Genomic DNA, 13,778 nt, shown 5'->3' with positions numbered 1-13,778 from the left:
GGAAATGCCACCCTGGGACCACACATCCCTTCATCATTGTTTACTTTAATCTCACCTTCCTGTTCTTTCTCTGTGCCCCTCAATCACATCCTTCCTAGAGAAAGAAAAGGTCTGGGTATCTCTTGAATTCATTTATATTCTGCTTCAGTCTCCTCCTTCCGTAATAGATTCCATATGCTCTTAACCATTTGTCTGAATTTCTCATTGTACCGCTACTTCTCTGTTTTTAGATTATGTCCCCAAGACTTTAACTGTTTGGAAGAGAGAAATAAATACTTACCAACAGCAACAGATACCTTCCTTTGCAGCACTTTAGGTAACTACCATTACTGCAACTGAGAATGCTTTCTTTTCCTTCGGGGGGAAACACCTCCTCGGTTCTTTAACTTTAGTACCGAACATGTACTTTTGACATTCTTTTCTTTGTCCTTCACTGAATGTTCAGCAAAATGTACTCGAGTGCCCGTGATCAGAGTGCCGCATTACTGACTCGTTAAACAAGGACTGCAAAGAACTGCCAGTGCCAAGGTAAGGCATACTACCTGGAACAGTTTCATCTTTTTCTCATTAAAACATACCTTTTTCATGCAAGACTATGTGACCCACCAAGTCAAATGGAACAACGATGTGTTAGAGTCACTCAGACATGGAGATGAGCCAGTGAAAGAGTTTAAAGATGCTTTTAGAAAGCAGCTACAAGGCGACGACGTAAGACATGCTGTGGAAAACATTTTAGGACTTCAGAGAAGCACAACTGGAATATCAAACAGTGGCATCAGAGTTGGCTATAAGAGCCATTTAGCGAATTATGGCAAATGCTCCACCAACATGTGAAGACAAACAGAAATATGAGCTACCTCCTCAGTCCAAGAAACATCACTCACCATGAGCAGCTAAAGAACATCGCTGCCCTGGTCTGCCCTTCCTTTCCTTTAAAAAACCCACCTGAGTGCAAAGGAGAACTGCGTGGAAGGCCCAGCCCTCAGCACGCCGTGCTTGGCCTCAGGGCCCTGCGGATGCGCCTCTCCTGCGTCCCTGCACCCCTGCCACTGCCCTGCGACTTGAACAGGGCTGAGCCGAGGAAAAGGGGATCTTATTACCGTGTCTTACCGTCTTCACAGAGGTCTCCCGCGACGCCGGGCGGGCAGCGGCAAGCGCCTGTCACCGCGTCACACGTGCCTCCGTTGGCGCAGCGACAGGCGAAGCGGCAGTTCCTCCCGAAGGTGCCTTCCGGGCAGGCTGCGAGGAGAGAAACAGGCAGACGCCCACGGGCTGCTGCAGCCCTGCAGAAGAGCCTGGTGCTGCCCTCCAGGCCGTCTGCTACAGGGCCTCTGCTTCGGGCTATCCCAAAACGGCTACAAGAACAGATTACAGCTTTTGAACGGGAGAGGAATTCAGCTTTTTTGACAGTAAGCGCTTTGCTGTGCTTGGACAAAAGAGCAAAGACATAATGCATCGACTGGGGAAGCCAGGTTTTCATAGCTTCAGTTCCTTACTAAGACTGTAGATAGCAACCTCATAGCAGGCTTTATCTGGGTCAGAAAAGCGAGTGAATTCTTTCTTAAGCACAAGCTGGCTAAAGGGAAAAGCATTCTTCCACTTGAGGCACAAGTTCAGCTGGGAGGAGGAATTAAAAGGATTCTCATTAGTATCTTGAGCATTTTCCTAGTCTCAAAGAATGTAACACGTCTAACACACTGTCGATAGGTTTACATGCCGTTTGAGTGCTAAGCTCAGATTCGATGCCAGGTGCGTACGCTTGCAGGTTTGAACTGCAGACTAAAATGCCTTGGGATCTATTTGGGAATGAGAAGGGGGAAACTTTACTGGGGATTTTGTCTGGTGACTAATAGCCAGGCTTTGCCAAGGCAAACACGGCAAATAAAGGCGACTGGACCGACAAGAAAGGTAAGGGGCGTTAGTGCTACTCTTGGCCAGCTGGGCTTTTGCGCACTCTCCCTTCTCCTCGCTTCTGACTGACTTTCGGGAAGAACAGCCGACAGCCAGCAACCCCCCAGCCCTCTCCTCCCGCTCCTCTCCGGGGTTACTCACTCTGGTTGCACACGATGCCGCTCCAGCCCTCCGGACAGTCGCAGCCAGTCTGCTCCTCGTTGCACGTGCCACCGTTTCTACAGTCCTCGCAGCTCAGGCTGCAGTCGTGGCCAAACGTGTGCTCCAGGCAGACTGCAACAAGAGAAGCTGAGCACAGGAAGGCTTTCCCTCGCCAGTCTGGGCAGGTAAAGCCCCCATGCTCGGTCTGCAGCAAAGCTGAATGTATCTGTGCTGCAGCACAGGTTCTGTGTGCGTAGAAAAGGTACGTGACGAATGTTGTGGGTATGCTCACCACATGCAAATGTTGTGGGTATGTTCCCCACATGTTCACCACATACCAACACGCGTGATTAACTCTCAAGACTTCAAAGTAAAAGTATGCCATGTAGCAGTGCTGCAAAATGCCCACCAAATTTTTCTGAAAGTGTGTGCTCTCCTCTTGCTTCCATCTCTTCCTCCTCCTCTTCATAATCCTCATTAAACAGCTGGGTAAATTCATCTCTCAGGATTGCAACATGAGGGAGTGGGCGGAGAACGGGGCGCCGACCATCCAGGGCTTCCACGGGGACTTCTAGAGCTGGGGAAGCAGTCAAAGGGAGGGGGGGAAGTGAGACGAGGTCGCCTAAGAGGTGACTAGTGGACACAACCTCTGTAAGGAGAAAGGAAAACCAGAGACGACACCTCTGCGGGGCTGGCGCATCTCATTTAGAACGCATTGCTCCACGGATCGCTCTCTATATTCCTTGACGCTGCTAAAATGCGTTCCTTTCTTCCACTCCGACTTTGGCAACTTGTTTGCTTGTTTTCACTAGAATGTGGCACGGGCCGGCCAAACGACTTAAAAATTGCCTGAGTCTTTGCTCTTAACCTTGACAAACGGATCTGACTCCTCACGTAACTGAGATCACCACTCATTCTAACCACCTTGTCCATGCAGTTTTTCTGAGCAGTGCCACTTCGCGTCCTTGAGATGTCAGAAATTACTTTTTTCTTGAAAACTAAACAAGAATGCCCATCTAACAAAGTTAGGCGATGCATTTCAGGTTGCTTCTCCTTTTGGAGAGAGTTTTTATCAGCTACAACGTACCCAGGTGGAGCAGGCTTCCTTCCTTCGCAGGGTAGGAAAGAGTTAAAAGTCCCCCAATCGAGCTAAGCACAGACCCACTGGGGAACCGCAAGGCGCTGATGGGGCAGCCTATAAAAGCCAGCAGGCCAGAAAGGGGGGGCATGAAATGCTGCTCTTTTGGGTCCAGACTTTAAAAGGCCCTTCCAAAAATGGGAACCCTGGCAATGCTGCTATGTCTGGGGTCATTAGAAGGTAACTGGCTGTTGGCAACCCTACTGAGTGAGTGAGCTGGAAAATAGTGTGCCTGGTGGTGGGATAAAGAGGGTCCCATGGGAAAAAAAAAAAAAAACATTTCTTACAAGGAAAAGCTGTGAAGGCTGGTGGCTGTGGAAAGTGTTCTGATTCTCTGGCTAATTTGGGGCCATCACTGCTCACTGTAGATTATTTTAATTGCTGCTGTGCCAAAATCCCCTAGGCTTCTTTGAAAAGCTCTGTGAAACATCACTGAACCAGGAATGGTCCTGTTAGAGGAAAGCTTTCCACTGGTGGTGTGAGTCATTTCAGCTGGTCACGTTAATAAGTGCTGTGAAAAGGTGGAAAAGGCTCTGTGCAGGGCTCATGAGTCCAGCATAAGCCAGTTCTGGCTCCTCTGCGCTTTCTCTGGAGTCTGTGCAGTGAAGAGTTTGTAAGTGAAGAACAGGGAAGAGAAAGCAAGCAGGCAACCCAATGGTTTACCTGTGTGATAACACAGAAGTTCCACTTACAAATGCAGCTCCTTCGGTCTTCGTCCAGTTTGTATCCAATCTGGCAGCCGCACTGGAAAGACCCTATCTGGTTCTGACATGTGTGTTCACATCCGCCATTATTTGAAGAACACTCGTCCACATCTAAAAAGAAGTGATATCTCCGTGTAAAGGAAGAATGTCCTCTGTACAAGGCAGAGGCTCCAGGTGCGTGTATGTCTACAGATCAGCAAGCATTTGGGCTAGAAGCGGTAAGACTTTCTTCCAAACAGCCATGAATTTTGTGTTGAGGGAATCAGCCAGGTGTGAATTCTGTTCTCACCATGCCTCAGCGCAGCTTTGCCTGTGCTGCTGGGGTATTTGCCTAATCTGTCGGCTGATGGCATCCTCTCTGGGTCTGTGCAGCCATTTGACTCCAGCAACTGAGCTGAGACTATGCGGGTGATTCAGGGAGCTGCAAACTTCAAAATAGTGTGTGCTAAGAGTCAGCCCACACCTGCCGCTAATGCTGTAGAAGCAGGTGGATGAACTTCATTTTTCACCTTTTGTGCAATGCTACTGGAGAGCTTTGCTAGTGAGAACAAGTCATTAGAAGGAAATGAAAGCCCCAAATCTTTCCTATGAAGAAAGCTAATCACCAGAGGGCTGATAGGAAAGCTGACATGAGCTGGGAGAAACCAGAAGAAATTGCCCGGCAGTTTACAGCCAGGAGGGAAAACTTAACGTCCTCTTTCTTTAGAGCTTGCATTAGCCACTACCTTTCTAGTTGTGTTTTATATAGACACTTATATTTGTCTATACCCTTCAGTGGTGCAAATTACTGGCAATACTGGCCTCTGACATTCAACAGAAAAGTAGTTCTGTGATTTGCTAATGGACACCTGGACTTTGAGACATCCCGATTTGGATTCACATGGTGTTTAAAAGTCCTGTTAATGCTCTTCGGTTGCCCTGGGCTAATGTGTGGGTTAGAGCAGCTGAGCTGTCTTAACACTTATCAAACTTGGGAGATTTCCAAAACATGGAAGAACAGAACTGGAGGAACTTGGGCTGTGTCTGTCCCTCTCGAGGATTGCAGTGTTCCCATTTTACTTCAGGAGTTCAGCTAGACGTTTCCGCTTACCATCACACCCGCAACCATCTGCGCTGAGCCTGTATCCAGCGTAGCAAGTGCACTCATAGCCGCCAGGATAGTTGTAACAATCCTGCTGACAACAGGAGTGAGAACCGCTGTCGCATTCGTCGACATCTGAGTAAAAAACAAAGGGCACTGCATATTAACACACACCCAGCTCTGCAGGAGTGCTGGTATTTGTTAAACTTGCTTCGTAACTAGCTCTGGGAAGTTCTTCCTGGTCTGACTCTTTCAAAGGCAGCCTGCGAGGCTCTAATCACAAATTTGAGATTTCGTGGCTAATTTGGCTTTGTCAGCTTGGGGTGGGGGGAAAGCAATGAAAAAGCTTTCAAACGGGCAGTTTCACCTGCCTTACCCACTCGGTGCCGAGCTCGTGTTCTTATGCAGGTCCCCAAGAGCATTCGCCCTGACCGAGGGACCTAGGTAACCCGGAGAAAGCAGAGTGCACCTACAGCTTCACATTTCGAGCCCTTTGTCTTTGACTCAATGCGCTCGCACTGAGCAGAATGGCCACAGTGCCTGCGTACCAGGAGGGCTTGTAAAACAGCCCACGACCCCACAAACAAGCCGGGGCTGAGGGGGCCTCTGGCAGGGAAATGCAGACAGCAGGACTGTGGGGCTACAGGAAACTTGCTGGGTGTTGCAGTAAGCAAAGGCACAGTGTTATTTTAGAGCGAACTTCAGTTCGGGTCCCGGTCTCTTTTGCTCCTGTACTGTGATGGGCTGCGGAGGCAGCTCCTGCTGCTGCGTCCTCAGAACCAGCGAGGAAAGCAGACTTCAGATGGCTTTGGCTTTCCTCTTATTTGACAGAGGAAAGAGCCCCGGCTTTGCATAAGCAAGTGCCGGTGCCTGCGGCAGCCTGCTGAGCGGTGTATCTGCTCCTAGCAGGGGTCCTGGGGAGATGTGCTCCCCGGAAACTGCAGAAGAAGGTGGTACTGAGCAAAGAAATCGGAATTATTTCCCGAGTCACTGACCGCTGCATGGAAATATGCAAGCGCTGCTACGAATCTTAGCCCTCACTCCTGCCCCTTGTCAGCAACCTCATACTTGCTGGCTCGCAGAAGAGGAGTCTTTCAGCAGCAGCACCTCAGTAGAGGCTTTGAGGCACAGACCCTCTGACTACCCGGCAGGTCTAGGGCACAGCATTTCCTCCAGTTTGGGCCTATCTGAAGGACCAAAACATCCACCCAGCCTTGCCGCGCACGTCTGCCCCACAGCTCCCATCGTGAACGTGTGAGTAAGCCACAGCCCGGACACCGATGCAGGACGTGTCCGGCTAGTGAGCACTACAGTGAGCTTCTGACTAGGCTGGCTGCAGCGAGAGACTTGCTCCTGCAATATAAAGTGCATACATAACTTGACGGTGTTTACAGAGTTCAAGGCTCATTTCACTCTTATCCTCTCCATCCACACATATATAACCAGATGGGGCTGAATTACCCCTTGCTTGCAGCTAGTGACTCATCCACGTCGCTCACTTACTCATAAATTACCCTGCTGCTCCCTTTGAGATAACAGGCAAGATGGCACATCTTAGGCATCGTCCTGTCTAGAGGCGTGCTTGCAGGTAGCCGAGATGCAAGTCTCTACATCTGCCAACGCCTTAGCTCAGTTTTAGCAGGGAAAACTGATAAAATCTGTGATCAACACTACCTGTCCAAGCAGGTTGCGAGCAGAGGTTTGAGGCCTGCTCAGAGCAGTGCAATATCTCATATCCTTTTACTTTACTTCTCTTTCTGTCCTTGTTAATCGGTATGTGGTGTGTATACACACAGCAGCTAGCACACAGGGATCCTCCTCGTAACTCCAACTGCCTTTGTGAAAACGAGAACTGTAGCTTTCCCCTTTCCTTACCAGTACATGTCTTCTGGTCGTCTTCGAGCTGGTAGCCAAAGTTGCAGGTGCAGGCTGGGCCGGAGCTGGTGTGGTGGCAGGTGTGGGAACAGCCCCCGTTATTGGCTTGGCAGCTGTTCACAATCTCCATTTCTATGCCTGGAAAAGGCACAGGGGTCAGGCTGCCGCGGGGCTTGCCGCGCTGCCGGAGCCGCGGTGCCGGGCCGGGCTCGCCCTCCCCGGGCGCTGCGCTCCGGCAGGCACCCGCGCGCCGGCTCCCGGCTGAGCTCCCGCAGGTGCCTCTCCTTTCCCCAGCGGGGCTGCGTGCTCAGGGTGATCTACAGCGGGGAAAGGACGAAAACAGTTGTGCAGAGGCCACTGCTGCGTTATGAAGGGATGCATAAAAGTAAACCAGTGGATCCCAGGCAAAACACCACATGTAGCCTTCTAGGGACAGACTTGCGGAGCAGGCGCTGCTCAGTCCGGGATGAGCCGGGCGGCAGGCAGACAAAACCGCTTCCCTTGCTGATTCCTGACAAGCTGGGGTATGTACTGCCAGCCAAAAGCTGGCTGGACCTTCCTAGGCTCGGAGCTGTTCTGATGCCAGCCAGAACTGGAAGCAGCGGAATAGTTACCCGCAGAAACATCCAGACGCCGACAGCTAGGAGAGTGAGTTACTGACATGTCAAAAATGTCAGACGCTAACATCAACAGCAGCCGCACGTCTTCTGAGTTTGGCAAAGGTTATGTAAACTTTAGTTAATTAAGCTCCTTTAAACTAAAAGGGACTTGTACCATGGAGCTTCGACTCAGGCCTGAAACTCAGAAAACCAGCTTCTGCCTGCAAGAACTTTTGGGGGATTTTAGTACCTTCGAACCCAAGGAGGGCGAGGGAAGGGGCGCCTGATGCTCCCAGATGCGTCTCTGCAGGTCAAAGCCAAAAGCTGTGCCCTGGTGGAAAGCTATCTTCCAGATTTCACAATACGAATATATTCCCTCCATCTTCTCCCTTTGTTACCAGTGCAAGATCAGCCAGTGTTTTGCATAAAAGAAACGTGCTAAAAGGGGTGTGGAGGAACCCCATACGAAAAGGCTACTTAATTCCAACGCTGGCACTAAAGCGGAGCTGTTGCCAGTGGTTATGGCAACGAGTTACAATCCCTTCCCTTCCGCAGGAGCTGGTCGGAACGTGAGGCTTGTACTTCCACCATCCCTGCTGTCTCAGGTGACACCCCAGGGCTAGCAGCTCCCGCCCGGGAAAACCGGGACCTGAGGGGCAATAAAACTACTCAGCTTTTTAAGTTACCTGCGGGCCGGTTGGCTGGAGGGTAATGTCCCCCGCTGGGACAGTCACAGTGCCAGGTGAGGAGGCAGCTAGAGGATTTACTAGGAATAGACTTGGCTCCCTCACCCAGCATCCTGCAAGCCCAGCTGGCTGCCTTGCATCTCCATCCAGCAACAGAAGGGAAATGTGCACTTGCACAGGAAAGTGATAAGCTACGGGATTTCTCACAGAACCTGCAGCGCGAAATAAACCCTGCTGCTAGGAAGAAAGGGGCGCGCGATGCTCAGGCTCTTCAATAGCACGTCCTCTGTCCAGTCTTTCACGTTGCTCATTTTGATGCTTTCTAAGGCCATCTGCGGTGTGTGAAGCCTTACTCTGCTCTTTCTCCGAAAGCACCACGCCCCGGCACGCTCCCGGGGAGAGCGGAGAGCTGCAGGGCTGGAGCGCTGCTGCTTGCGGTGCCGCTAATCACGAACACTGGGAGTGCCAAGGTGGCTCTCACCTCCGTGACATGACGGTGGAGAGCGCTAAGCGCTGATAGCTTCGCTTGGGACTATCCCTGCTGACGGGTATTAGCTGAACAGAGCGGCTGTGTGGAGGATCTGGCTAACAAGCCAGATGTAAGACTGTTTATTTCCTTTCCTGACGGGAATAGATGCGATTGCACCATTAGCCCAATTCCTTCAGTTGCGGACTGAATTCATCCAAAGAAGTCCCCAAGAGCAGAACTCGGCCTACTGCTTTCAAATGTTTCCAAATAATTCGCTGTAAGCACTGAAAGCAGCTTCATGGCATCCTTCAAGATCAGACAAAAGCTTTTATCCTTGGTAGGAGAATAAACAGCTCCAAACCTGCTTGCGAAATTACCCATACAGATTGTGCAACTCTAATGCAGCAGTTCACAGAGGACAGTGCCTAAACACCTGCCGGCTGCAGGCATCACCTGACTGTCTCCTTTCCTTTCTCCAGGATGCAGAAGCGAAACCACCTCCCTTCCCGCCCTGCGCGTGAGGTCTGCCCGCGGTGCTCGGTACTCACGGTAGCACTGCTTGCCGTCTGCCCCCAGCTCGTAGCCTGGGTTGCAGGCACACTTGAAGGAGCCACGAGTGTTGAGACACCGATGTGCGCACATGGCTAGTCCCGTCAGACATTCGTTCACATCTAAGAGAAGGGGAGAATTAATAAGGAAACCAGGTTGTGCTGCAAATTCTTTCAAAGCAGCGATTGTTACTATACATCTTTCTTCAAGGTTTGCACCAGTTTCTTGCACCCTAACTTCACTGGGGCCAGGACTGCACTCGCTCGCTAACAAAGAAGCAAAGTTAGAAGCTTAGAATTATAAAGCCTCTGGAAAATCTGATCCCATGAAACTCCAAGTTTTGCTCCAGATAACCCAAGCAGGCTCTTGGACAGATTTTCATAAATCAACTGAATGTTTTCATGCCGCCCTTCCGGTAAGACAGGCAGCACCGTTAAATTCGTAAATTCTTACATGTACTGAGATCGAGCACTACTTTACAGAAGGAGAAATAGGTGCTTTTCCTCGGGGATGCTCTGCTGCAGGGAACTTGCCTTCGCAGGCCTTACTGTCAGCGGCCAGCCTGTAACCGGGGTGGCACTCGCAGCGTGCTGCTCCGCGACGACTGTGGCAGCGGTGCATGCAGCCGCCGTTCCTGTCGGCACACGGGTTCCTCACTAGAGATTCAAGTGGAAGAGACAGCCTTATTTCACGCTGTTCCTACCTCTTATTGGCATTTTATTTAAGGGAGAACAAACGTCGAGCAGTTACGGAAAGTTAAAAAATTGCAGTCCATTCTGCAGTACGACATAGCCCCGCTGCTGTTCTCTGTACAAAGCAGCTTAGATGTCAGTCTGGGATGTCAGTCTTGATGAATCTCGAGCTCTTAAGAACCTCAGGCTGCTGGTGGGGGGGGAAATCCCACAAAGTTTAGATATGGTTGCTGCACTGCTGCTTCCTCAGATTCCTACAGCCATATAACACAATCCTGCAGGCAACTGAGCACCGGAAAAGACTGCATGTGCCAATATGCTACAGAAGAGGGTAAAACTATTACTGATACCATGGGGCTGTGCAATGGCTGTGAATTTACCAGGTGAAAATGCACGCATGATCCTAAAAAAACAATTAAGGGAATTTATTTCTTTTTTAAATTGTAAACAGCAGCACAGCTTACATGTATTCCCTGCTCAAAGGCCTCCTGGCCAAGAACCTTTCCTGCGAGTGCCCTAAGTGCCAGCTACTAGATCACTTTGTAACTGAGATGGCCCAGAGGTACTTCTGCAGATGGTCTGCTCTGGCAGCCACTGAACAGGTCACAGGCATACTGTATGGCGTGTTAGGAAGCGAAAAAGAACCGCTTTTTCTAGCTGAAAGCACAGGACTATATATTATACATACAATAGTATACTATATTAATATATGTAACAAATACAGTAGTTAAGTCAGGACATCAGTGATTGGCATGCATAGGAGCAGCTTTAATTCGTTTGAATATTTGGATTTCTGGTATAATGCTCCATGCAGGCAGAAGGAGGCACATGGTGTCAGATCCTGGAAAAGTAAGGGCATAAGCTGAGTAAAACCTTTCCAAGAGAAGCCTGGTATGGGGCACGTCCCTCTACAGACACTGTGGAGCGAGTACCAGGCGAACTCATTGCAGGTGCTTCTAGCAGGAGGTCTGCCGCTTTCTGACCTGCTCCAGGATGTAGACAGATGCTACAAAACCATACCGACTGCTGAATTTTTAACATCCCAGATGTTCCTTTTCCCTTAGCAACTTCACAGCAAAAGGCTTCCCTCCTTTCTCCTCTTGAATGCCAACTGCTATGAATGAGAGGATTAAACTTCTGCCCTTCCGGCCCCTCTCCCCGCCACAGCAGGGAGCAGCTCAGCCAGAAAGCTGTCTGCAAGCAGAGGGAGAAGATCCTGTTCCACTGCGACGTGCTGATGTTCCTTTACTTTCTCAGAAGCGTGTGCCCTGATAAAAATTTCCTTTTTGTTGGCTGGGCTCCCTCTGCTCTTCCTTGACTTTCAAAATGGTCTGCAGAGTATGTCCCTGACCTCATGACAGGCAGAACTGGCACCAGCTTTTACTAGAGAAACAGCCCAGCCTGACTGGCTTGACATCTGAGCATGCAAGCACAGAGCACCCCGTTTTTGGACTTAACACTATTACTAACCACTTAATTCTTTCTCTCCTCTTCAGAGGAGACAGGACCTAGGTGCTGGAACTGGCATGGGCCATGATTACCTCCGAAATGCTCTAATTGTTGGAACGTAGCAAGGAAAACGTTAGGGGCTTTATCCCACCTCGTTAAGAGCAGGCAGTGCAGCTCCCGCAGTATTTCACACGGACACTGCAAGGAGGCTGCTCCCTCTGCCCCAGCTCTCGCTTTGCCCGCTGGAAAAAGGCCAGCAGGATGCCCTGGATTCCCAGCTCCCTACGAGCGCTCGAAGACTCACGGGTGCAGCGCTTGCCGTCCTCCCTCAGCTGGTAGTTGGGCCGGCACTGGCACCGATGCTGCGTCAGGGTCACCTGCACGCAGTCGTGTTCGCAGCCCCCGTTGCTCACGGCGCAAGCGCTCACAGCTGCGAGGCAGAGACAAAACATTCATCAGAGAAACACGGTGTCACTTGAGCGAGCATTTCCAAGGGACCAGCGCAAATCACCTGCATTTACACACACTTGCAAAGAGATCACTGCTAACGGGAATCTTAAATGGGGCCTGTGCAACCTGCGCTAGGAAGAACTTCATGGTAAATCTTTGAACTGCGACGAATGAAAGTGAGCTGTTATTGCAAAAATCGCTTCTGTTTGCAGCGTACAAGAGAGGCTGCTTTGTACTGTGCTAGAAAACACCCTGGGCAGCCTCCCCCCCCCCAGAAACGGCGACCTGCTCGCCAGCGCCAGGTAGCAGCTTGAAATCACTCTTGTATCCAAAAAGCGTTCCCGTACAGCTTCCAGCAGCTCTCGGGAGGACAGGCCAGGATGCCTCTGGCTTGGGTTACGTAATCCAAAGTTAAATTCAGAAACACCATGGGAGGGAAGCTAACAAAGGCACGTTTTTGTAATAAATACCACTCTTCCCCCGACGGGTGCCAGAGTCAGAGGGCAGAGTTTTGCTTGTTCACTCGCTGCTTGTTTTTTGCTGAGCCTCTTGTAATTTTGTTCAAATACAAGTCACTGCAGATGCAGTGGCGCTGCCAGTTCAGCTTAACGATTCCTGCTCAGAGAGAGCGGCACTGGGGGTGTATTCGGACTTCCTTGTAATGGGAAAAGTAAATTTCTGGCTTCAGGCCCCGTGGAAACACCCTCGTTTCACGCTCGGGAGCCCTGAGCCTCGTCCCCGCCTGCGCCGCGGCCTTTCTGCACGGCCCTGCGCACCTCGCTCGCTTAGGCTCCTCCTGCCCGAACCGTGCTAAACAAGCAGAAAACAGAAGGTTTTCTGCCTGGGCTACAACTGAAAACAGATCTTACGACCAAGGATGAGGACTCCCTCATCTTTAAAAGCTGGGTTTTTACTACAATTAACTATCCTTAAAAAGGGGTCTCCTTTTCTGTTCCTATAACCTGGGATTTCTCTGCCAAGCAGGCGACAAAGGTGTGACGTTTTGCTGGAAATGTGTGTGCCTTGCAACCTGCAAGCGGCAGAGCTTGCCGCCTTATTTTGGATTAGGCAGCAGCTACCCAGGAACACTTGTTGTTATATCCAGGAGAAATCGGAGCCAGAAAATGAAACGGAAGCAATTTCTGGCCAGGGAGTCACAAACTCCAACAGAGAAGCTATCTTAGGGCAAATACATGCTTCCAGGTTGCCGCAAACCTCCTCCTGGACTACACCGTCCCTCCTGCGGCAGCCTTTAACGGGCGAGCACCTCGGAGAGAGACCGCTCCGAAGGGCAGCGTCCCTTACGAGAACCGAGAACAGGGCTCGAAAGCCTGTCCTCCCTCTGAGAAGACACGAACGCGCGTGAAACGACACAGCGCACATCAACGCGGCGCGGGTGCGACCCGGCCCAAACCCCGCCGCGGCCCGGAAGGGAAGCGCGGACACGGTTTCCATAAACAGAGCGGGATGACAAGCCGTGGCCTCAAATATTCCTGACCTGTTCTTCAAACTGGAGACGAGGCTAATGTGCTGCCTGTGAGCAATCTTGTAAGGAAGCTAAAAATATCTCTAATGGAAAACATCTTCCCACAGCCCAGCACTTCGCAGGCAACCACAGTTCTCCCAGCAAGCTCATGAGCTTTGCCAACCAGGCGAGCCGGGAAAGCACACGCTCATAGAAGCCTCCCGTTTTAACGAGGCCCCTGAATCTCCAGAACAAAACAGACGGCTGACAGATTAGCTGAGATGTCAGGCTCCGGCTTTTACTGCTTTTTGGTCAAGTGAATTCAGCTTTTAATCTGGGCTATCAAAAATCACCTCTGAGCTTGGATTTCTCTAGCAGGAGGACAGCTTTCTCCGGCTTGCTCAGTGCCTTTCATTTACCTGCCTAATTGTTTCTTCTGTACCTTAGAGCCAACTGTATAATTTAAAGAGCATTTTCTATAGATAAAGTACTGAGAGTAATTTGAGTAAGCCTCTCTTACTCATATATGAGCGAAAACCAAATATTCTTCACGGCGGTTATGTCAACAC

General features: G+C 50.5%; 1 protein-coding gene across 9 annotated transcripts in view; it reads right to left on the bottom strand.

Annotated features, from left to right (window-relative positions):
• Positions 1 to 13,778, bottom strand: part of MEGF6 (multiple EGF like domains 6) — a 126,467-nt gene that overhangs the window by 26,817 nt on the left and 85,872 nt on the right. For 7 of the 9 annotated variants that reach the window (XM_026096517.2, XM_026096523.2, XM_064525404.1 and 4 more), the window contains 9 exons: positions 11,599 to 11,724; positions 9,687 to 9,809; positions 9,153 to 9,275; positions 6,851 to 6,988; positions 4,985 to 5,110; positions 3,883 to 4,005; positions 2,462 to 2,629; positions 2,053 to 2,184; positions 1,111 to 1,239 (listed from right to left, as the gene is read on the bottom strand). In XM_026096517.2, the coding sequence (XP_025952302.2) occupies positions 1,111 to 1,239; positions 2,053 to 2,184; positions 2,462 to 2,629; positions 3,883 to 4,005; positions 4,985 to 5,110; positions 6,851 to 6,988; positions 9,153 to 9,275; positions 9,687 to 9,809; positions 11,599 to 11,724 (1,188 nt within the window). The remainder of the gene's footprint in view (positions 1 to 1,110; positions 1,240 to 2,052; positions 2,185 to 2,461; positions 2,630 to 3,882; positions 4,006 to 4,984; positions 5,111 to 6,850; positions 6,989 to 9,152; positions 9,276 to 9,686; positions 9,810 to 11,598; positions 11,725 to 13,778) is intronic. The other 2 variants (XM_026096524.2, XM_026096526.2) reach the window with 2 other exon arrangements.

Source organism: Dromaius novaehollandiae, chromosome 24 (assembly GCF_036370855.1).
Source record: "Dromaius novaehollandiae isolate bDroNov1 chromosome 24, bDroNov1.hap1, whole genome shotgun sequence".
Taxonomy (NCBI): Eukaryota; Metazoa; Chordata; class Aves; order Casuariiformes; family Dromaiidae; genus Dromaius; species Dromaius novaehollandiae.
Note: the sequence above shows the minus strand (reverse complement) of the source record. Positions and strands in the feature narration are given on the sequence as shown.